The 22267-nt window shown below is 43.7% G+C and overlaps 2 protein-coding genes across 3 annotated transcripts; both read right to left on the reverse strand.

The window, feature by feature from the left end:
• Positions 1–12475: 12475 nt before the first annotated feature.
• On the reverse strand, positions 12476–14650 carry LOC123448123 (pentatricopeptide repeat-containing protein At3g06430, chloroplastic). The gene is made up of 2 exons (XM_045124898.1): positions 13958–14650; positions 12476–13831 (listed from the first exon to the last, which is right to left on the reverse strand). Exons 1-2 carry the CDS (start codon positions 14429–14431, stop codon positions 12722–12724), a joined length of 1584 nt encoding a protein of 527 aa, XP_044980833.1. The 5' UTR covers positions 14432–14650; the 3' UTR covers positions 12476–12721.
• Positions 14651–15804: 1154 nt separating this feature from the next.
• LOC123448124 (probable receptor-like protein kinase At5g18500) lies at positions 15805–20410 on the reverse strand. Of its 2 annotated transcripts, none has more exons than XM_045124899.1 (8): positions 20173–20410; positions 18501–19177; positions 18265–18369; positions 18009–18131; positions 17390–17560; positions 17121–17250; positions 16758–16967; positions 15805–16475 (listed from the first exon to the last, which is right to left on the reverse strand). In XM_045124899.1, the coding sequence occupies exons 2-8, from the start codon at positions 19157–19159 to the stop codon at positions 16332–16334; spliced, it is 1542 nt and encodes a 513-aa protein (XP_044980834.1). In that variant the 5' UTR covers positions 19160–19177; positions 20173–20410; the 3' UTR covers positions 15805–16331. The 2 variants fall into 2 exon arrangements, with proteins under 2 accessions (XP_044980834.1, XP_044980836.1); XM_045124901.1 differs by having other exon boundaries at positions 19963–20173.
• Between the last annotated feature and the right edge of the window lie 1857 nt (positions 20411–22267).

Here is a 22267-nt window from a genome sequence, read left to right on the forward strand (position 1 = left end):
ATCTGGTGTTAGTTTCTCCCCATGTTGTCTTGGTTGAATTAGCTCGTGTGTTGGGAATTAGCCCAGGCAAAAAACTAAAGTTTGTGAGCTTTTATGTTTGTCTAGCTCCCTGTTAAGATTTTTCACTTCCTGTAGATATCATTTTGGAGGCTGCCAAAATGCTTCAGAGCATAAGCAGCTGGTGAAAATCTGTGATATTCAGTAAGTCCCAGAATCTGTGATATTTTGTCCAAGTTTGTGTCCATATATCTGCTCATGGGTGATCCCTTTGTATTAACTTCTTGTTCAGGGTTGTAGAGCTTTTGGATGGCTTTTTACTCATATCTTGCTTGCTACATTTGGATGGTTGTAGCTACATTAAATGTTGTGGACAAACTGCTATGATGTTGTTGAAAACAGATTGCATGTTTTTGTTGATTTGAAGCTTGTGTGGGTATTGTTGGTGGTATGGTGTGTTCCCATGCACCACCCCACTTATATTTTGTTTCTTGATCATGTGGCAACCTGGTAACACCAGGGGAGTGCCATTGGAGTGAGTTTGTGGCTGATTTGAACCATAGGTCTCCATAACTTGTTTCGTAGTTTTCGGTTGATCCGTAACTCCGAGTCCTACGTTCTTTATATGTTTTTGCATCGCTTTCTCGTGATGCACATGTTCATGCCATATTCATGCATGTCAAGATAACTTAATATGAGGTTCTATCCAGAATTCAATAAACTCAGCTAATGCATTTGAATGTGATTAGAATAGTGATGCATGCTTCCTTCTTCACACATGCATCATATTGCTTGTTGCATCATGTTGTGTTGGTGTTCATTGGCTGTTATCTTTTCTTGGGTAGCATCGGGATCGGAAAGCGAGTACGTGGATTCTGGAGAGTACGTGCACGAAGATCAAGAGCAGTTCCAAGCTGAAGACATCACAGGCAAGATGACCGTGACCTTGATACCGTATCTAGCTTTGTTATGCTTAGATTCACGTTTCCTTCGATACATGCTCGCTGCCTACCACTTGATATAATGCCTCCTGTCTTTGCCATGAAACCCAAACACCCCCCTTTCCTAGCAAATGTTGTTTGGCTAAGTAGGCGTGCTCAACCTCTAATGAATAGCTTTGCTAGTTGCAGGTGCGAGTTGTCTCATGTGATAACATGAGTATATTGATATCGTTATGTTTAAACTGCTATTTAATTAATGCACCTATATACTTGGTAAATAACGGAAGGCCTAGCCTTTTGCGGGGTGATTTGTTCCATTGTTGTCGCCTTAGTTTCGGTTACCGGTGTTTGATTCCATAATTGATCGCTCCTAAGACGTTCGGGGTTGTTATGGGGACCCCCTTGATAAATCGTGTAGTGTTAAGGCTTGTTCGGCAGGACCGGACCTTTGTTTTAATCTGCTAATCACCTAATAATAATTTGCATAGGGAGCAGCTACCCCGAGGACTTAATCAACAACCCGGGCCAGTGCTCCTCATGAGTGTTGGTCCAAATTGGGAAGACTGCGGGGCCACCACAAGGAAACTTGAGGTTGGTTTCCTGTAGGCTTTCCCATCCGTCGTGTCCTGAGAACGAGATACGCGGCTCCTATCGGGTTCGTCAACACGTCGGGAGGTCCTGCTAGATTTGTCTTACCTTAGCGATATATCTTGCGTATAGGAATCCAGGTGAAACTTTGGGTCTCCTCAAAGTTGAGGTTTTCCTCTAAGGAATCCGACGAGATCACGAGTTTCGTGATAGAGGATTACTTTGCGGGCCGTTGCACTTTGTGATGGACTAGTGATACGTCCATTTTACATCATGCTTTCATGTTGATATTTATCGCTTCTTGGGCTGTTATTTCACTTCACGCTAAAATACATATGCCTTTTCTCTCTTATTTTGCAAGGTTTACATGAAGAGGGAGAATGTTGGCAGCTGGAATTCTGGCCTGAAAAAGGAGCAAGTTTGAGATGTCTATTCTACGCAACTCTAAAAGCCATGAAAATCAACGTGGATTTTTTTTTGGGATTTATAAAAAATAATGGACCGAAGAAGTAGCGGAGGGGCGCCAGCAGGTAGCCACAAGCCTGCTAGGCGCGGCCACCCCCCTGGTCGCGCCTAGGGGGCTTGTGGGCTCCCAGCTGGCCCTCTAGCTCCCCCCTTTTGCTACAAGAAGGGTTTCGGTCTCAAAAAAAACAGGAGGAGGCTTTTCGGAGGATTCACCGCCGCCACAAGGCGGAATATGAGCAGAACCAATGTAGAGCTCCGGCAGGACGATCCTGCCGGGGAAACTTCCCTCACGGAGCGGGAAATCGTCGCCATCGTCATCACCAACACTCCTCTCATCGGATGGGACTCGTCACCATCAACATCTTCATCAGCACCATCTCATCTCCAAACCCTAGTTCATCTCTTGTAACCAATCTCCATCTCGCGACTCCGATTGGTACTTGTAAGGTTGCTAGTAGTGTTAATTACTCTTTGTAGTTGATGCTAGTTGGATTACTTGGTGGAAGAGTTTATGTTCAGATCCTTGATGCTACTCATTACCTCTCTGGTCATGAATATGATTATGCTTTGTGAGTAGTTACTTTTGTTCCTGAGGACATGGGATAAGTCATTCTATAAGTAGTCATGTGAATTTGGTATTCGTTCGTTATTTTGATGTGTTGTATGTTGTTTTTCCTCTAGTAGTGTTATGTGAACGTCGACTACATAACACTTCACCATTATTTGGGCCTATAGGAAGGCATTGGGAAGTAGTAAGTAGATGATGGGTTGCTAGAGTGAGAGAAGCTTAAACCCTAGTTTATGCGTTGCTTCGTAAGGGGCTGATTTGGATCCACTAGTTTAATGCTATGGTTAGACTTTGTCTTAATTCTTCTTTCGTAGTTGCGGATGCTTGCGAGAGGGGTTAATCATAAGTGGGATGCTTGTCCAAGTAAGGGCGGTACCCAAGCGCCGGTCCACCCACATATCAAACTATCAAAGTAACGAACGCGAATCATATGAACATGATGAAAACTAGCTTGACAGAAATTCCCATGTGTCCTCGGGAGCGTTTTTCCTCCTATAAGACTTTCTCCAGGCTTGTCCCTTGCTACAAAAGGGATTGGGCCACTTTGCTGCACCGTTGCTACTTTTGTTACTTGTTGCTTGCTACGAATCATCTCACCACACAACTACTTGTTACCGATAATTTCAGTGCTTGCAGATATTACCTTGCTGAAAACCACTTGTCAGATCCTTCTGCTCCTCGTTGGGTTCGACACTCTTACTTATCGAAAGGACTACGATAGATCCCCTATACTTGTGGGTCATCAAGACTCTTTTCTGGCGCCGTTGCCGGGGAGTGAAGCGCCTTTGGTAAGTGGAATTTGGTAAGGAAACATTTATATAGTGTGCTGAAATTTATTGTCACTTGTCACTATGGAAACTAATCCTTTGAGGGGCTTGTTCGGGGTATATTCACCTCGAACGGAAGCACAAATAGTTTCTCCTCAACCTGCTGCACCTACTGAAAATATTTGCTATGAATTTCCTTCGGGTATGCTTGAGAAACTGCTGGCTAATCCTTTTACAAGAGATGGAACATCACATCCAGACTTGCATCTAATCTATGTAGATGAAGTTTGTGGTTTATTTAAGCTTGCAGGTTTGCCCGAGGATGAGGTCAAGAAGAAGGTCTTTCCCTTATCTTTGAGGGATAAGGCGTTGACATGGTATAGGCTATGTGATGATACTGGATCATGGAACTACAATCGGTTGAAATTGGAATTTCATCAAAAGTTTTATCCTATGCATCTAGTACATCGTGATCGGATATATATTTATATTTTTTGGCCTCGTGACAGAGAAAGCATCGCTCAAGCTTGGGGAGGCTTAAATCAATGTTATATTCATGCCCCAACCATGAGCTCTCGAGAGATATTATCATTCAGAACTTCTATGCTCGGCTTTCTCATGATGATCGCACCATGCTTGACACTTCTTGTACCGGTTCTTTTAGGAAGAGAGATATTGACTTCAAATGGAATTTATTGGAAATAATTAAACGCAACTCTGAAGATTGGGAGCTTGATGAAGGTAAGGAGTCAGGTATGAATTTCAAGTTTGATTGCGTTAAATCCTTTGTTGAAACAAATACTTTTTGTGATTTTAGCGCTAAATATGGACTTGACTCTGAGATAGTAGCTTCATTGTGTGAATCATTTGCTGCTCATATTGATCTCCCAAAGATAAGTGGTTTAAATATCATCCACCCTTAGAAGTCAATGTAGTTAAAACCAATCCAGTCGAAGAGAAAGTCATTGCCTATAATGATCCTATTGTTCCCAGTGCTTACATTGAGAAACCACCTTTCCCTGTTAGGATAAAGGATCATTCTAAAGCTTCAACTGTGATACGTAGGGGCTACATTAGAACACCTACACCCCCTGAGAAAAATTAGAGTTGAACCTAGCATTGCTATTATCAAAGATCTCCTGTCCGACGATGTTGATGGGCATCACATTCACTTCTGTGAACATGCTACTAGAATTGCCAAACCACACGCTAGAGACAAACATAGGCGTGTTGTTGGCACGCCTGTTGTTTCTGTTAAGATAGGAGATCATTGTTATCATGGTTTATGTGATGTGGGTGCTAGTGTTAGTGCAATACCTCAATCCTTATATGATGAAATCAAAGACGAGATTGCACCTGTCGAGATAGAACCCATTGATGTCACTATTCAGCTTGCCAATAGAGATACTATCTGCCGTGTGGGAATTGTTAGGGATGTTGAGGTCTTGTGCGGTAAAACGAAGTATCCTGCTGATTTCCTCGTTCTTGCTACCGCACAAGATAGCTTTTGTCCCATCATATTTGGCAGACCCTTCCTTAATACTGTCAATGCTCATATTGACTGTGAGAAGCAAATTGTCACTGTTGGCTTTGAAGGCGTGTCACACGAGTTCAATTTCTCCAAGTTTGGTAGACAACCTCATGAAAAATAGTTGCCTAGTAAGGATGAAACTATTGCCTTAGCTTCTATTGCCGTGCCTCCTACTGATCCCTTAGACCAATACTTTCTTGAGCATGAAAATGATATGCATATGGATGAAATGGATGATATAGATAGAGTTGTCTTAGAACAATATCATATCCTTAAGAATAATTTGCATGTTGAACTACTTGGGGATCCACCCCCACCAAAGGGTGATCCTGTGTTCGAGCTTAAATAGTTGCCTGATACTCTTAAGTATGCTTATCTTGATGAGAAAGAGATATATCCTGTTATTATTAGTGTTGGCCTCTCAGAGCATGAAGAAAAGAAGTTACTAAAAACTCTGAGAAGGCACCGTGCTGCTATTGGATATACTCTTGATGATCTTAAGGGCATTAGTCCCACTCTATGCCAGCACAAGATTAAAACTGATCCTGATTCCAAACCAGTTGTTGATCATCAACGGAGATTAAATCCTAAGATAAAAGAGGTAGTAAGAAAAGAAATACTAAAGCTCCTGGAAGCAGGTATTACCTATCATGTTGCTCATAGTGATTGGGTGAGTCCGGTGCATTGCGTCCCTAAGAAAGGAGGCATTACCGTTGTCCCTAATGATAAGGATGAATTGATCCCACAGAGGATTATTACTGGCTATAGGATGGTGATCGATTTTAGGAAATTGAATAAAGCCACTAGGAAAGATCATTACCCTTTGCCTTTTATCGACCAAATGCTAGAAAGACTGTCTAAACACACACACTTCTGCTTTCTGGACGGTTATTCTGGTTTCTCCCAAATACCAGTTGCACAATCTGATCGGGAGAAAACCACTTTCACCTGCCCTTTCGGTACCTTTGCTTATAGACGTATGCCTTTTGGCTTATGTAATGCACCTGCCACCTTTCAAAGATGTATGATGGCTATAATCTCTGACTTTTGTGAAAAGATTGTTGAGGTTTTCATGGATGACTTCTCCGTTTACGGGTCTTCTTTTGACGATTGCCTCAGCAACCTTGATCGAGTCTTGCAGAGATGTAAAGACACCAACCTTGTCTTGAATTGGGAAAAGTGTCACTTTATGGTTAATGAAGGCATCGTCTTAGGACATAAAATTTCTGAAAGAGGTATTGAAGTCGATAAGGCTAAGGTTGATGCGATCGAGAAAATGTCATACCCCACAGATATCAAAGGTATAAGAAGTTTCCTTGGTCATGCTGGTTTCTATAGAAGGTTCATTAAAGACTTCTCTAAGATTTCTAAGCCTCTTAACAATCTCTTGCAAAAGGATATTCCTTTTGTTTTTTACGATGATTGTGAGGAAGCCTTCGAAATACTTAAGAAGGCCTTGATAACTGCGCCTATTGTTCAACCACCTGATTGGAACTTACCTTTTGAAATCATGTGTGATGCTAGTGATTATGTTGTTGGAGCTGTTCTAGGGCAAAGAGTCGATAAGAAGTTGAATGTTCTTCACTATGCTAGTAAAACTCTAGACAGTGCCCAAAGAAACTATGCTATTACGGAAAAGAAATTTTTAGTAGTCGTGTTTGCATGTGAAAAGTTCAGGTCTTACATAGTTGATTCCAAAGTCACTATTCACACTGATCACGCTGCTATTAAGTACCTAATGGAGAAGAAAGACGCTAAACCTAGACTTATCAGATGGGTTCTCTTGCTACAAGAATTTGATTTGCACATTGTCGACGGGAAGGGTGATGATAACCCCGTAGCAGATAACTTGTCTAGGTTGGAGAATGTTCTTGATGACCCACAACCTATTAATGATAGCTTTCCCGATGAGCAACTGAATGTCATCAACACTTCACGTAGTGCACCGTGATATGCTGATTATGCAAACTATATTGTTGCCAAATATATACCACCTAGTTTCACATACTAGCAAAAGAATAAATTCTTCTTTGACTTGAGACATTACTTCTGGGATGATCCTCACCTTTATAAGGAAGGAGTAGATGGCGTTATTAGACGTTGTGTACCTGAACATGAACATGGACAGATCCTACAGAAGTGTCACTCTGAGGCCTACGGAGGACACCATGCGGGAGATAGAACTGCACACAAGGTATTGCAATCAGGTTTCTATTGGCCCACTCTCTTCAAGGATGCTCGTAAGTTTGTCTTGTCTTGTGACGAATGTCAAAGAGTAGGTAATATCGGTAAACGTCAGGAAATGTCTATGAACTATTCACTCGTTATTGAACCATTTGATGTTTGGGGCTTTGATTATATGGGACCTTTTCCAAAATCCAACGGGTATACTCGTATCCTAGTTGCTGTTGATTACGTCACTAAGTGGGTAGAAGCTATCCCCACTAGTAGTGCTAATCACAACACCTCTATCAGGATGCTTAAAGAAGTTATTTTCCCTAGATTTGGAGTCCCTAGATATCTAATGACCGACGATGGTTCACATTTCATTCATGGTGCTTTCCGTAAAACGCTTGCTAAGTACGATGTCAACCATAGAATTGTGTCTCCCTATCACCCTCAGTCCAATGGTCAAGTAGAGCTAAGCAATAGAGAGATTAAACTGATTCTACAAAAGACTGTCAACAGGTCTAGAAAGAATTGGTCTAAGAAGCTCGATGATGCACTGTGGGCTTATAGAACTGCCTATAAGAATCCCATGGGCATGTCTCTGTACAAAATGGTGTACGGTAAAGCATGTCATTTACCTCTTGAACTAGAGCATAAGGCTTATTGGGCAATCAAAGAGCTCAACTTTGATTTCAAACTTGCTGGTGAGAAGAGGTTATTTGATATTATCTCGCTTGATGAATGGAGAACTCGGGCATATGAGAATGCCAAGTTGTTCAAAGAAAAGGTTAAGAGGTGGCATGATAAAAGGATACAAAAGCGTGAGTTCAATGTAGGTGATTATGTATTGCTATATAATTCTCGTTTAAGATTTTTTGCAGGCAAGCTTCTCCCTAAATGGGAAGGTCCCTATATTGTTGAGGAAGTATATCGTTCCGGTGCTATCAAGATCAACAACACGGAAGGTAATTGTCCAAGAGTGGTAAATGAGCAGAGAATCAAGCATTATATTTCAGGTACTCCCATAAATGTTGAAAGCAATATTATCAATACCATAACTCCGGAGGAATACCTAAGGGATATTTATCAGCCTATTTCAGACTTCGAAAACGAAGAGGTATGTGTTTCGGTAAGTAAACAGACTCCAAAACTTTTTCCAGTAGGAATTTTTCTCCGTTTTGGAATATTTAGAAAAATAGAAAAATTGGAAGTAGTCCGGAAAGCGCACGAGGAGGCGACAAGCCTGCCAGGCACGGGCCACCCCCTGGCCGCGCCTGGGGGGCTTGTGGCCACCTCGTGTGCCTCCCGGACTCCGTTTTCTTGCGGAGTACTCCTTCTGGTCTGGAAAAAAATCATTATATATTCTCCCGTAAGGTCTGACCCTCGTATCACGCAGATTTCCTCTGTTTTCGTTTCGAGCCTGTTTTCTGCCGCAGATTTAGAGCAAGATGTCGTCCCAGGAATCTGTGGGGGAGAACAATCTCCCTCAAGTCTATGGAGAAGTAAATGCTGATCTGAAAAGAATGGAGGTCATGGAGGCCAGGGAAAGGCTACCTAAAGAAACCAAGGGCAAAACTAAGGAGAAGAATCAGGCGTGGGACGAAGCACAATCTGTGTTCAACAAGGAAGAAGTTGAAGAAGTGGATTTCCTCCAACCCTACCTCCACCTACTGTCTCCATCCTTGATTGAACTCTTGAGGTTTTGTGAAACAACTCGTGCTCGCAATACTTATCTCACTCGTGAAGTTGTTTTGCTGGAGAAACATATCACAGATCTCCAAGGTATAAATCAAAGATTGATGGCCCTTTTGGAATCAAAGGACAAAACAACTCCACCACCATCACCTCCAAAGGAAGACAACTGAGCATGGGTATGGGCAATCCCCTTGGCTTGTGCCAAGCTGGGGGAGTTGCCCCGGTATCGTATCACCATCACATCTTTTGTCTTTACCTTTGTTTTAGTTTGTTCCTTTTCAGTTTTCTCTTTCTCTAGTAGATTAAAGGTCTTAGTGTTTTAGGCTTGAGTTTTGCTTTGTGTCACCCCCGATGTATTCGAACTCGTGAGCCATATAATAAAGAGTGTCTTAGTTGAGGGCTTTGCCTCTTGCCATGATCAAAAGAATGAGAAAAGAACAAAAGCATGAAAGATCATGCAATTATCTTATGGGAAGTGATGGCTTCACATATAAAAAGGATGATGATTGAAACTTGTTGAGGGTAGACAAACGTAGACCTTGGTCATTGTTGCAATTAATAGGAAGTGATAAAGAAGGAGAGGTTCACATATAAATACATCATCTTTGACACCATCTATGATTGTGAACACTCACTACACTATTGCATGCTTAGAAGTAGATGTTGGACAAGGAAGACAACATAATGAATTGTGTTTGCTTGGTTCCGAACAATGTTATATGACTAGAGATCCCTTAGCATGTGACGATTGCTTCCACCTCATATTAGTCAAAACTCCCGCACCAAGTAGAGATACTACTTTTGCATCCATAAACCTTCAACCCAGTTTTGCCATGAGAGTCCACCATACCTACCTATGGATTGAATAAGATCCCTCAAGTAAGTTGTCATCGGTGCAAGCAATAAAAATTGCTCCCTAATATGTATGATCTATTAGTGTGTGGAAAACAAGCTTTGTACGAACCTGTGATGAGGAAGGCATAAAAGTGACAACTAGTTGGAGCACCCCTGCAGGGTTTAATCTTTCAGAAAGTCGTGCCCGCGGTTATGTGGCAAATGTGGATATTTTGTTAACATCCGGTTCTAGACAACTTAAAGTAACTCTAATAAAACTGCCAACTGTGTGCGTAACCGTGAATGTCTCCTTCGGAGATCGCTCATCGATCGAGAACACAGTGGGGTTATGCTTGACGTAAGTAGGTGTTCAGGATCACTTAGTGATCATCTAGTCTTCGAACGCTCGCGTAGACCACCATATAATTACTCTGATCATCGTAAGTTAGCCACCATATGTGCTTAGGTTGCTGCAAACCCATACACTAAACCTTCCTCACCTAATAACTTGACTAGATTCAGTACCAAGGTCATTAGATTGCTGAGTCCTCGTGGCTCACAGATTACTACAAACCCCAACAGGTACAGGTACGCCCGCCGCAGGAGATCCTGATGACAACCAGCTGAAGTGGGAGTTCGATGAGGACTCTGGCCGTCTGTATGTGAACTATCCGGAAGACTGAGGCCGTGGTCGTGATCGTGGGCTTGCATACGGGATGTGTTAGATCATCTGTTTTTCTGTTTAAGTTCGTAGCTGGACTTGCTGCTACTCTGAATAATGTGTGTGTGTAAGCCATATGTTATATTCTTAAGAGATGGCAAGTGTATGCCCTACTTGTTAATCTTTAATTGTGTATTGTGATGATTATCCCGTTTGCGAAACGCATAGATGCGCCCCTTTCCCCTTTTGAGGCCTCCCCCCAAATAAGGAAATGGTCGCATCTTAGTCGTTACACCTACCCTAAGGCCAAGGTCCGTGATGCGGTCATTGAACAGGTGCATCCGAGGCAGGTTGACCAAATTATTGCTTTCGTCATCCACCAAGCAGATGAGGTTAAAATCACCGCCAACTACTACGAGGAGTTGTGTCGCGGAAACTTTCTTACTTACCTCATCGAAGAAAGCCCTGGACAACCGGTGGTTGGCCGACCCGTACACCACAATAACTTCCCATTTGAAGTTCAACGTCCATTCAAAGAGCTCCATGCTAACATAAAACTCTCCCCGGTCCATGCTACCTACCTCGAAGGTGGCATCCTTCACACCTAAAAGGATGCCATCCGAGTGGCCAGTGGTCCCATTAGAAGGGAGTCGATGCGAGGCAAACAGGTGGAAGCTCAGGGGCTCGAGCTCAGAAAGAGAGAATTCCGTACGCATTGTCTCTTGAATGGCAATTATGTCAATCCGCTGGTCACACATATACTCAATCAGCTGGCGGCGGCGACCGTCTTGACCGAAGCTGCGGAACAGGATGAGTTGTCAAAAAAGAAAAACTGATAAGTATGATACGGTAACCCAAAGATCGAGTTCTTCCTGTAAGTTAGCTTCGGTTCTACTGTACGTATTTATACAGCTTTCCGACCATATATGCTTGCAAACATTACAGCGTGCTCTTAACATTTGGTTCTGCAAGCATAGCTTCAGGGGGTGCCAAGAACTAGGGTTGACTACAAATCTGGTAACATGTATTGACGGATGTTACCTTACAGGAATGCAGCTAGAAATAGATTTTAGGGCTAGGTGTAACTTCACATAGCGAGTAGTTGTTTTAACTTCGCCATTATATGGCTGTTGTCTCCGGACCCTGTTACAACCCTCTCTTAAGTAATGAAATGGCAAATCTTTTGCCTTGTTTAAAAAAAATAGATTTTGCACATACTGGCTACAAGCACCTGGATACTCAAAAGAATGCTTTAGAAATTCTCAGACTGGTTAAGATAGAGTAGCATGCGCAGTTACCCACGTAGTATGTATCATGTGGCTCCCAGTCAAAATTTACTGCCAACCATAACAATGGTGGCTTCTCTTCTCTAACTCTCCCCTTTTTATCTTTGCGCTTATACTCCAAAGTAGGTAAATGGACGAAGATTTACTCTGGCCTGCCAAGTGATATCTGTAGCAACCATCCTCACACTAGCTGGCTAATCGTATGTCTTCAGCCTTCATCGGGAATATTTATCATAAGTGGGTCCCAGTTTATACTTGTGTTCACTAAAACTGTATAGACAAAAAAAATGCGGAGGAAACACAACGCATGTTATAGCAACCGAATGGAAATTTCAGAATGTATATCAGGGCTGTATGCTACTCCCTCCGATCCATACTAATCGCCACTGATTTAGTACACCAAATCTATACTTATACTGTAGAAGACAAGCAGGCGTGTTATAATTAGAAATGGTACGAACATATGCTTTTTAACCCTATATTCTAGTTCCAGATGGGCTACAGATCATATTTTTCTAGTTCCTGGACCATTGATTCAATCATGGGGATGGGCAAACAAGAAACAAACAGAGTACTTCAGAGGATTTAAGGGTGGTAGAGAAAAGGGTTTATCGTCAGTACCTTCTCAAACCAAATAGTAGTAAAAATTATTTCTGAACAGACTGCAGACCTATGAGATGAGTGCCGCAACTCTCCTGACATAATAAAGTACATGCTATTACAGAAAACCATGGTTAGTAAATCAAGAGCACATATCGTTCACCTAGCAATAAAAATAGGTGTCTACTTCGGTGTGGTGCCAAATAAAATGACCATTTGTTATTTTAGCAGTTATTACTCTTAACATGAAAATGAACCTGATATAATCTTAACTTCACGTGACAAGCTAGAGCCTAGAAGGGTATTCACCCCACACAAACTTCTGTCTGAATCAGCTTACAGACAAATCCCAAAACCAAATGACTATGACTGCTAGGATCAAAATGTATATACTAAAATAGAAGAATATCACTTGAGAGTTGATATAATGAAGCTTCTCTGTACTTACAGCAATACAGTCATCAAGAGATATACATACTAATCTTGTAGGTCAACAGAAATGAAACAATTCTGGCACTAGTTAATTTGCTAGGTTGCATTATGGATTCCAGACATGTAGAGGAACAGATTTTTTATTTCAGTCAGATGAACTCACACCATAATCAATTCATGAGGTCGGTTACACCATGACAAGCTCAGTCGAAACCAAACTTGGGTTCTCCTGTTGCAGAGCGTACATCTTATCGGTCATTCCTTCCTTCCGATAAGCTTCCAACAAGATGGAGTATGTGATGGCATCTGGTTCACACTGCATATGTTTCATGTGCCTGAAGACCCTCTCCATTTCCATCAGATCCTCTGCTTTCGCACATGCCGCAAGAACAGAGTTGTGAAAAGATGTGTTTGGCGGTACATCGAGCCTCTCAGCAAGCTTTACCATGCCTACCACCTTGTGGAAAAGGGCTGCGTTGCTAAACCCGTTTATGAGACAACAGAAGGTCTTTGTATCCGGCTTCATCCCCTCTGAGCGCATCTGGTTAAATGTGTCCTCCATGTTCTTTGCATCGCCTGCCTCAGCAAATGCCTCGATCACGTTATTGTAAGTGGCGGTCGTCCATGGAAACGCTAGCCTGCGCATGTATTCCATCACCGCAGACATCTTGTCATACATCCGTTTCTTCCCGTAAGCACCAATGAGAATGTTGAACGTCCGAGTCTCCGGCTCGATCCCATAGCCTCGGAATTTCTCATACCACTTCTCCATCAGCTCAACCTGGCCACTGTTCCCAAACAAGCTTAGGATAATGTTCATGGTCCAGACATCTGGTTTACTATTTGCACTTTCGAGCATCGCGGAGAGTAGCTTCTCCATATCATCCAACCTTCCGGCCCTGCAGTAGCCACTGAGAACAATGTTCTGCGTGACCGTGTTTGGCGCCACGGAGCGCTCAGCCATCTCTTTGTACATAGCATCGACGAGGTCGAACCTTGGGGCGTCGACGAAGGCCTTGATGAGTATGCTATAGGTGTAGACATCAGGCTGGCACAGCGGGTTGGCTTTCATGTCTTGGAGAAGCTTGAGTGCCTCGTCTAGGAGGCCGTTCCGGCAGTAGGCCCCGATCAAGGCCGTGTAAAGCTCGGGAGTTGGCTGGCATCCTTGCTGCTGCATCTCGGTGAAAAGGTCTTGTGCTAGAGAAGGCTGGCCTGATCTCCCCAGCAACAGGAGGAGTTTCATGTAGGTGCCCTCTTTAGGATAGTAGAAAGGTTGCTCCTTGAGCATCTCGAAGACCTACACATATTTATTCATTTTTTAGGGAATCAAATCTAAAATGGTGCGATGCAAAGTAAAAGGGAAATTACAAATTTATAAGGAATTTTTAGTAGTATATAGCTGGTTGGTTGGTGACTGTATTACCTGAAGCGCCCCTTGCCAGTTCTTGGCGGCGATGCGGTCGGCGAGGGCCTCGGTGACGGTGCAGGCCCAGGCCTTGGCATCGGCGCGCGCGTCGAGCCTCTTCTGGACGTTCTTGATGGGGGTGCGAGCGCGGCCCCTCCTCCCGGACTGGGATTGGGACTCGCCCGCCGCCGGGAACTCCCCCGCCTTCCAGTGCCTCTGGCGTCCTCTCCCCTCCGGGTCTTCCCCCGCCTTCCAGTGCCTCTGGCGCCCTCTCCCCTCCGGGTCTTCCCCCTTGGACGGTGGAGGTGGGGGCGGACGCTCCGTGGTCCGGGGTCTCCGGCGCTGCTGCGTGCCGGAGGAGGGGGAGGTGGTGGGGAATGGGAACTCGCCGGCCTTCCAGTGGCGGCGGCGTGTATGAGTGTCGGAGGTGTCGGCGGCGGCAGTGACCAGGCGGGGGCGGAAGGTGGCGTTCGCGGCGCCGGCTAGCGCCATGGAGGTGGAGTTGGCAGGCAATTCGGAGGCGAATGCGCTGAGAAGAAGGTAAGATAGAGCTAGTGAAGATAATTCCAAAAGAGACCAGTGACAAAAGAAATAGGACCATGATAAGTGGCATTCATGTGACACCAACACATGATAAACCTCAATAGTATATTTTTATGATAAATGAGTGATGTAAGGATGATACCTTTAATTATATAAATTGACAACTTTCTTTTGAAATGACAAGGTTTTAGTTTTTTTATTTGTTTTTTCTTCTTTTCCGATGACAACTTTAGTTGTAAAAAACACAAAGGCTTTGTTTGGATACTCTAGCTTAGCTAGTGGTTAGAGTTAGTTTCTAGCTCATGACTAACCCTAAACTAACTCTAGCCAAATAGATGTTTGGATGGAAGGGTTAGATTGACAATAGATGCATTTTATGAAAAGAGAAAAGTAATTTTTTAATAGGCCCATGAGAACTAGGTCCAATTAGCATCTCTTGGCTGATGGGAGAGAGAGAATTTTTTTTTTAATGAACAGCTCCAATTAGCACTTCTTGGGTGGGATAGTTTTTTTTGGTGAGTTAGCTGCAACTAGCTCCAATCTAACCCTTATGTTTGGATACTTTAGGGCTAGTTGAACCCAAACTAGCTCAAACTAACTCTAACCTATGGAACCAAACAGGGCCAAAGTATTCCGTGCCACATGTGTGACAATTATCATTTGGAAAGAAATATGAGACCATCTGTTTGTCATGTATCCGGATAAAACTGTTTTATCAGTCTTTTTATCAGTCATTTTTATCAAAGGCCATTAGATTTTCGCTCAACGGTCAAAAATAGATCGGTATTGTTCATCTTCAACATCCACCTTCGTCTTCCTCATGCAGTAGTCGGCCAACCAAGGCCTAACCGTCTGCCTCCACCCACGCGGCCAGCAGCTATCGCCGCCTTGCCACCTTGCCCTCCCCTCGACCTCCTCCCACCGTCGTGCTAGCCGCCGCCCCGATCATCCCTCTAAGCCCTGCCACACCAGTGAACAACTTCGGTTATCCCATGCACCTTCCACCCCTAAGATAGATAATAAGGGTATGGTTTCTCCCTCCGGTGAATAGTGGGGTTGATTCTTCTCCAATAAGGTCCAGCATGTAGGAAGAAAGAAAATAAGAAGGTGACTAATGCAACCAAAAATAATCATACACCTAAAAATAGCAAAACTGAAAAAAAAACTTTATTCATTCTAATCCCAACATATAAGTGGCAAATGAACCCTTTCAGTTCTTAAGACCAAAATTCCGTTCTCTGAAAATAATCATTTTATTTCTGAATCCTGAAAGGCTGGTGACAAATAAAATCCTTTCTTTGCAAATCATTTTAGGGAGTGCATTTTATCTCTGAAACAATCACAGAATCGTATTTAACTCCAGAAGCATAGCCAATCCTTATTGGTCACAAACAATGATCTAACTCACATGACAAGAATTCTTCCTTTTACTTGATACACCACTCTCTATTCTAGGCTGAAAATTTCAGATTCAGACGCCAGAAACACACACTGACCGCCCACGAGACTTTTTTTTTCCTTCTCTTTCTTTTCTTTTATACTCATGGTGTGTACAATATGATAGTAGAGATAAGAGAAGCCTGTAGCTCATACCAGCAACCACACCAGCTGAGAGCTTTTCAGACCGTTTTACAAGCTAGTAGTACTGTACACCCCTCAGCCGTCATACACACCACTGTACATTCCATGTATCAACAAATGCAAAAATCCCCGTCCGAGGAGTGAAAAATAAAAATCGATCAATTTGTTACGTATTCAGAAGAATTCTCCATGATGTTCTTCCGTGCGCAGGTATCTCTCTATCTTTACATCTGCAGAAGATGTTTGGGCTTTCCTTCTCTTCTTTACCTCATTTGGATGAAAATGGACGACTCTTTGGCCGAGGAGGCCTCTCCTCATGCTCAGGGGCATCACTCTTCTCGGTGCTGTTCTTGCCCCTCAATGGCACAGTTTCAGTATTCTCAGAGATCCGGTTCTGTCGTGGTCTTCGTTCCTGCAAATCCAGTCACTTGCATGCTCAACTTTTGTGATTGTGCATATGTAGGCAATAGGCATCAAAGCCAAGCTAAACAATCCTCTCTAAACCAAATGGAGTCAGTAGAACAAGCATATAGGTTAACCAAATAAGATGGCATCAATGGCAGCATATCAGTCCAGCACAAGTATACTGTGCAATGACCAATTGATCATACAGTGGATGAAAATAGCAGGAAAATGCATGATTTCCAGGTAACCCAATAATCATATGTGAATGATGTTATTTTGTGAAACAAACCTCTTGAGGTATGGTTTCACTGGAATCCAACATCCGGACGACCTGATCCATCCTTGGTCTCTTCTCAGCATTCAGATCAATACACCGCAGTGCTGTCAAAAGGGCACGTTTCAGCTCCTTTGTCGACGGTCTTCTCTCAAGGTGTGGATCCACCACTTCGTCAGACCGTCTGTTGGCGACCATCAATTTAAGCCAGTCGACTAGGTTTACCTACACGGGAATAGCAATAGCAGTGTGTTAGAAAGAAATGAAGGGCACTGAGTTGTTTGGTAAGAGGAGAGATTGAAAAATGAGCAAAAAGAAGAGATGAAGACAACAATCAGGGATCTCAAGCATAACAGAAGAAGATTTTGCAAGTATTACCTCACTTGGGGGACGATCATAGTCAATTGGATCTCTACCTGTAATAACTTCTAATAAAAGAACCCCAAAGCTGTAGACATCACTCTTCTCATTCAAAAGCCCACTGTTAGCATACTCGGGCGCAACATAGCTGCACAACAAGAATAGAATAGTTATTCAGTGAAACAATTGTTAGCATCCACAACTTACCTCTTGAACTATAATGGACATGTTTTGGAGGAAACGAAAAAGGAAACTGACTCATATACACCGACGCATGAAAATCTTACCCAAAGGTACCCATAACTCGAGTAGCAATATGACTTTTACCAGCACCAAGCATCTTGGCCAAACCGAAGTCAGATATTTTGGCATTAAACTCATCATCGATCAAGATATTGCTGGCCTTGATGTCACGATGCACAACCTTTGGTTCAAGTGCCTCATGCAAGTATGCAAGGCTGCAGGCAAACGTGGAGTCTATCAAATTGATGTTTCCAAGAGCGCCAAGGCTATAGGTAAAATTAAGAACTACAGTATATCTAATGACCGAACAGAACACCGCCATGTTCTTAAAAAAAAAGAACACTAGTTACTTGCAACTACAAAAAGAAGCACTAGTAAAGCCATTGTGATACAGTACCGACAAGGACTGGCCAAAATTTTGTGTAGTCTCGATCTTTACTGTAATCATATTTCAGGGCTGATCCAAATCCAAACTTGTTTCTGTTCACAACAGTATATACAATAATTTCTAGTGGCTAACAACTCGGTACGATAGTTAAACCCAGATGCCGTTATGACCGAAACATGTGCCGTTATGGAATTATCATTTGTTAGCTCTTGCACACTATCACGTCATGAACAGAATTTTGGAAGTACAGAGAGTTTAGTGAAGGAGCTACTCACGCCTTTGCAGTCCCCAGAAGAACTTTCATGCGAGCTAACCAAGTGAGAGAGCTGTACTGGGACAATTCTCCATGGAGCCAACTTTCAAGATTCCCGTTGTTAACAAACTCGTATACAAGCATCCTGGTTATGCAAACACATTAAGCAATTCATGTTATGACTTTCTTGTTTATTTGATGCTAAAACAATAGAAACATGACAGGCTATGCTTTAGAGAAAAAATGGAAGAAGAAAAAAGATGAAGACATGTTCTGACCTCTGGGTACCCTCAACACAATATCCCAAAAGCCGGACCAAATTCTTGTGGCGAACATTACCAATTGCCTCAACTTCCACTCTGAATTCCCGCTCGGCCTGCCCTCTACACAAAGTCAAGCAATTCTTGTATAAGCAGAAAGGAGGTGACACAATAAACTTTCCAGCCAAAAAGTCAACACAATAAACCCATAGACATCCATTTCGTCACCGAAATATCATTGTAGGAAAACTCACAAATTGTTAAGGATTTTCTTGACAGCGACTGGGGTGCCATTTGATAATCTGCCGCGATACACAACACCATATCCGCCCTCCCCAATTACGTTGTCCTTTGAAAAATGGTCGGTTGCAACATCTAGATCTCTGAGAGTGAACCAATGGCCCCAACCAAGGTAAGAAAACTCAGGTAGGCCGTCCAACGGCGCAGAATCGGCAGTAGCATGTACAGAAGGCTGTTCACAGACAGAAACAGGCTGAATTCCATCACAGCCATCAGTTTGAACAAAAGAACCTGAAAGATTGTTCTCTTCTCTATGTCTCGAATTGTCCTCCTGCGCCGATTGAAGTGCATCTTTATCCGTTGATTCAACAGGTCCATTCTCAATGGCGAGTAGAAGCCCATCATGTACGACATAATCATTCGGTGAAAATTGGTCAGGCACCCTGACTTCTGTGATGTCTTTGAATGCAGAAGGTATCTGGGTCATGGGAAGCTCCTTGAATGCCCTACGTGAGCGTCTGATCCAGGTTTGGACGGTAAGGCATATAACAAGGATAAGAAGAATACCCAGGAGGGATGCCCCAACAGAGATCCCAATCACAACCCAAAGTTTAAGCCCAAAGACGATTGTTTTCTCATGAAGTGATTCTGTGAGCGTGGAGTTTGATGACATGTTGTGATCATCAAATACCTGCGTTCAAAGGATAAGAAGATGTTAGTCACAGATGCAAAGAAACACTTGCCTGTATTAACTTGATTGCCTGGTCTGTGGACACTTAATATCATCTGTCCCAAACTGTTTGTAGCGTTCCCACGGAGATACCCTAATACGGAGTATAAAAGAAATGGTGGAACTGTTTGCTGATTTGGGAATTAATGAGAAAGCTATATTGCAACCACCAAGCTGAAGAGCACGCAAAAGGTGGCGTGTTGGGCGTGCATTTAGAGGGGAAGCAAAGCAAATGCAAATCAAGTAAGTTTGCACAAGAATGTAGCTTCAAACTAGAGTAGTATTATTACTTATGCAGAAAGAACAACACGCAGTGACATGTGGCCAAGATGAAGTGGAGCGGACTGACGTGCCAACCACCATTCCCATACCTAGAGCTTACTTGGTGTTGAGAATTAAGTATGTCCAATCGAATGGCTACAGGCTTAAATAAGGAAAGAGCGTGAAGAGACATCATGATGCGGTTCACACTAGAGCAAAGAAGTATAAGTAGAGTAGAAAATAAACATGAGGCCTACCCGCCCTTTGAGTATGGATACCAGATATAGATGTATACCATCTATCTCTCCACAGGAACAGAAAATTGGGCACGGTTCAGGGAACCGACAAGACAAAGCAGCTGGCCGCACGCAAGCTACGCAAAGCTAGAAGAGAAGGGGAGGTGGATTACAGATTACTACCTTAAGCTACCAATCCTAAATGCCAAAGTTAACCAAACTTATATACTCCTAAATCTGAAGAGCAACCTGGAGAGAAGGATGAGATGAAAAGTGTTTGTGGTCTGAAATCTGGACGGCGAAATCGAATCAGCGCGGGCATTGAGGGGTAATGGCGGAGGGTGAGGGGGGGAGGAGCAGGGAAACGAGGAGCTCGGGGAGGGGTGAGATCCAGTAAGCCAAGACGCTCGCATTCCGAGAAGAAGAGAGAGATGGAGGGGAATTGGGTGGATATGGTACCTGGGATCCAGCGCAGCAGCGGGAGGAGGAAGAGGACGAAGGATGGCAGCTTCCCAATTGCAGTGGGGGGAGGGAATGTATGCGGAAGGAAGAGGGGATTTGGAGATGGAATTGGAAGGTGGTGGCGGCAGGAGAAGGGGAGTTGTCAGCGTGGTTGGTAGTGGACTGGCGAGGCGAGAGAGAGAGAGAGGAGCAGTCAGTCGGTCGGGGCGGACGGGAGTGACGCGGAAGAAAGCACCCCGGCCAAGCGAAGTGAGTGGTAAACGCAAAGTAAAGCACACGCACACGCTCACGCTCACGCTCCACCCTTTCCTTTCCTTTCCTCCCTCTTCGCACCGCACCGCACCTCCCTCTAGTGCTCCAACCAATAAACTGGAATTAATAATTTGTAAGAGCTTCCAGACAGCAAGCTGCGAATTTATTAATTATACTTCCTTTTAATTATAAGTTTTTTAACGATATCATTAAGGAACTACATACGAAGCTGCGAATTTATTAATTGTACTTCCTTTTAAATATGTTTTTTTTAACGATAACATTAAGGAACTACATACGAAGCAAAATGAATGAATTTACATTTTAAAGTATATCTATATACATCTGTATATAGTTTTCTAATAAAAAATTAAAATGTTTTTATATTTAAAAACAGAGGAAGTAGTACGTAATCTCTATGACTGATCCGGTAAATGGCTGTGTTTTATTCTCTCTATATCTAAATACTTATAGTTAGGGAAAAATAGTCTTAGATCTCTAACTACAAATATTTAGATAGAGAGAGGGGGAGTATTTTGTTAGAAATGAAAACACAATGACCTAAGAGCAAGGTAATGTGCAGACAGCATGCGCTAGGTGGTGGCAGTGGTACCAGATGTGGGCTAGGTGATGAGCGAAGCTGCCTATGGTTTGGTAATTATTTCTTCTCATGTTGTGTCAAGGGGTTGAGGAGACACGCCCGCCGGTGTAGCGTGCTGAGCTTCGTGGAGTGAACTCTCACGGGGCTGAAATAAGTTTACGGGTTTGATTATTTTTAGGGCTCTATTTATGGTGTTCTTTTTACACCGCGAAACTAAAAACATCGTTTTACATATTTCATCATTTTTAAGGGATCTGCTAGAGATGTCCTTAGAGCATCTACAGTTGAATCTCTCAAACCCGTCTCAAATACCCATAGAGCCCGTCCGTTCGGTCACAAAAATATGATTCATATGGGCGTCCTAAACGAGTCTCAAACGCCCAGACGGACCGACACCCCACATATCCAACCCAAATTTGGGACGAATATGGGGACGTCCGACCGTGCCCGTCACGTCGGTCTGACAGCGTGGATCCACGCGGAATCGTTCGGAAACCCGCCGGTCCCACGAACGCTCCTCCGGTGGGAGGGTGTGAACGCTGTGTGGCGCCGTTTTGGCGGGCCACGTAGTCCCTAGCATGGCTATTTAAGCCGACCTCCGACACTCAAACCCTACCCCCTCCACGTTTCCCCATCCCCTCCGCCGCAACGTCAATAAGCCATGCCACTGCGTCGCCTCCACTTTCTAACGTCAGAGCGCTGGCTTTGGCTCCTTGAGTAGACCTGGATCCGAAGGGCCACAGGACTACCTTTCGTGGATCCGGAGGAGGAGTTGGAGGAGGGGGGAAGGAGTTGATGAAGGAGATGGCGAAGGATGTGGGGGACGCTGGGGACGCGAATCTACAGGTGGAGCAGCAGGCTATCCTCGATTCCATTTGCTCAGAGTCAGATGCGGAGGCCAGACGTCGTCGGCGGTAGGAGATGGAGGCGGAGAAGGTCATGGAGAAGGTGGAGATGCTCGCCTACATAGAGGAGGTGGAGGAGGAGGAGACGGAGTTGGAGCCCTCCTACGCGGCCGTCTACCCGGCGCCCAGCACTGTAAGTCATGGGCATCTCCGGCGATGATAGTTAGGGTAGTACGTAGTATGTAGTACATAGGGTTTTTTTCTATGCTTTGCATGGATCTAGGAGTTGAAATATGAGAGACTATGCAGAGTAGCAAATTTAAGCCATGCCTGGTCACTGTATGCGGACACGTCCGGACGTATCCGCGGGCGTAGGATGAAGGTGTGAATTGTG

This window comes from Hordeum vulgare, chromosome 4H, assembly GCF_904849725.1.
Source record: "Hordeum vulgare subsp. vulgare chromosome 4H, MorexV3_pseudomolecules_assembly, whole genome shotgun sequence".
In the NCBI taxonomy this organism is placed as follows: domain Eukaryota; kingdom Viridiplantae; phylum Streptophyta; class Magnoliopsida; order Poales; family Poaceae; genus Hordeum; species Hordeum vulgare.

Bases quoted from the DNA above. Each gene is read 5' to 3' on its own strand.
- LOC123448123 (XM_045124898.1), bottom strand. From the start codon at position 14,431: ATGGCGCTAGCCGGCGCCGCGAACGCCACCTTCCGCCCCCGCCTGGTC. The intron at 13,832-13,957 runs GTAATACAGTCA...AAATATGTGTAG, and splicing joins ACTGGCAAGGGGCGCTTCAG to GTCTTCGAGATGCTCAAGGA.
- LOC123448124 (XM_045124899.1), bottom strand. From the start codon at position 19,159: ATGTCATCAAACTCCACGCTCACAGAATCACTTCATGAGAAAACAATC. The intron at 18,370-18,500 runs GTGAGTTTTCCT...GACTTTGTGTAG, and splicing joins AAGAAAATCCTTAACAATTT to AGGGCAGGCCGAGCGGGAAT. The intron at 17,561-18,008 runs GTGAGTAGCTCC...GTTTGCCTGCAG, and splicing joins CTTCTGGGGACTGCAAAGGC to CCTTGCATACTTGCATGAGG.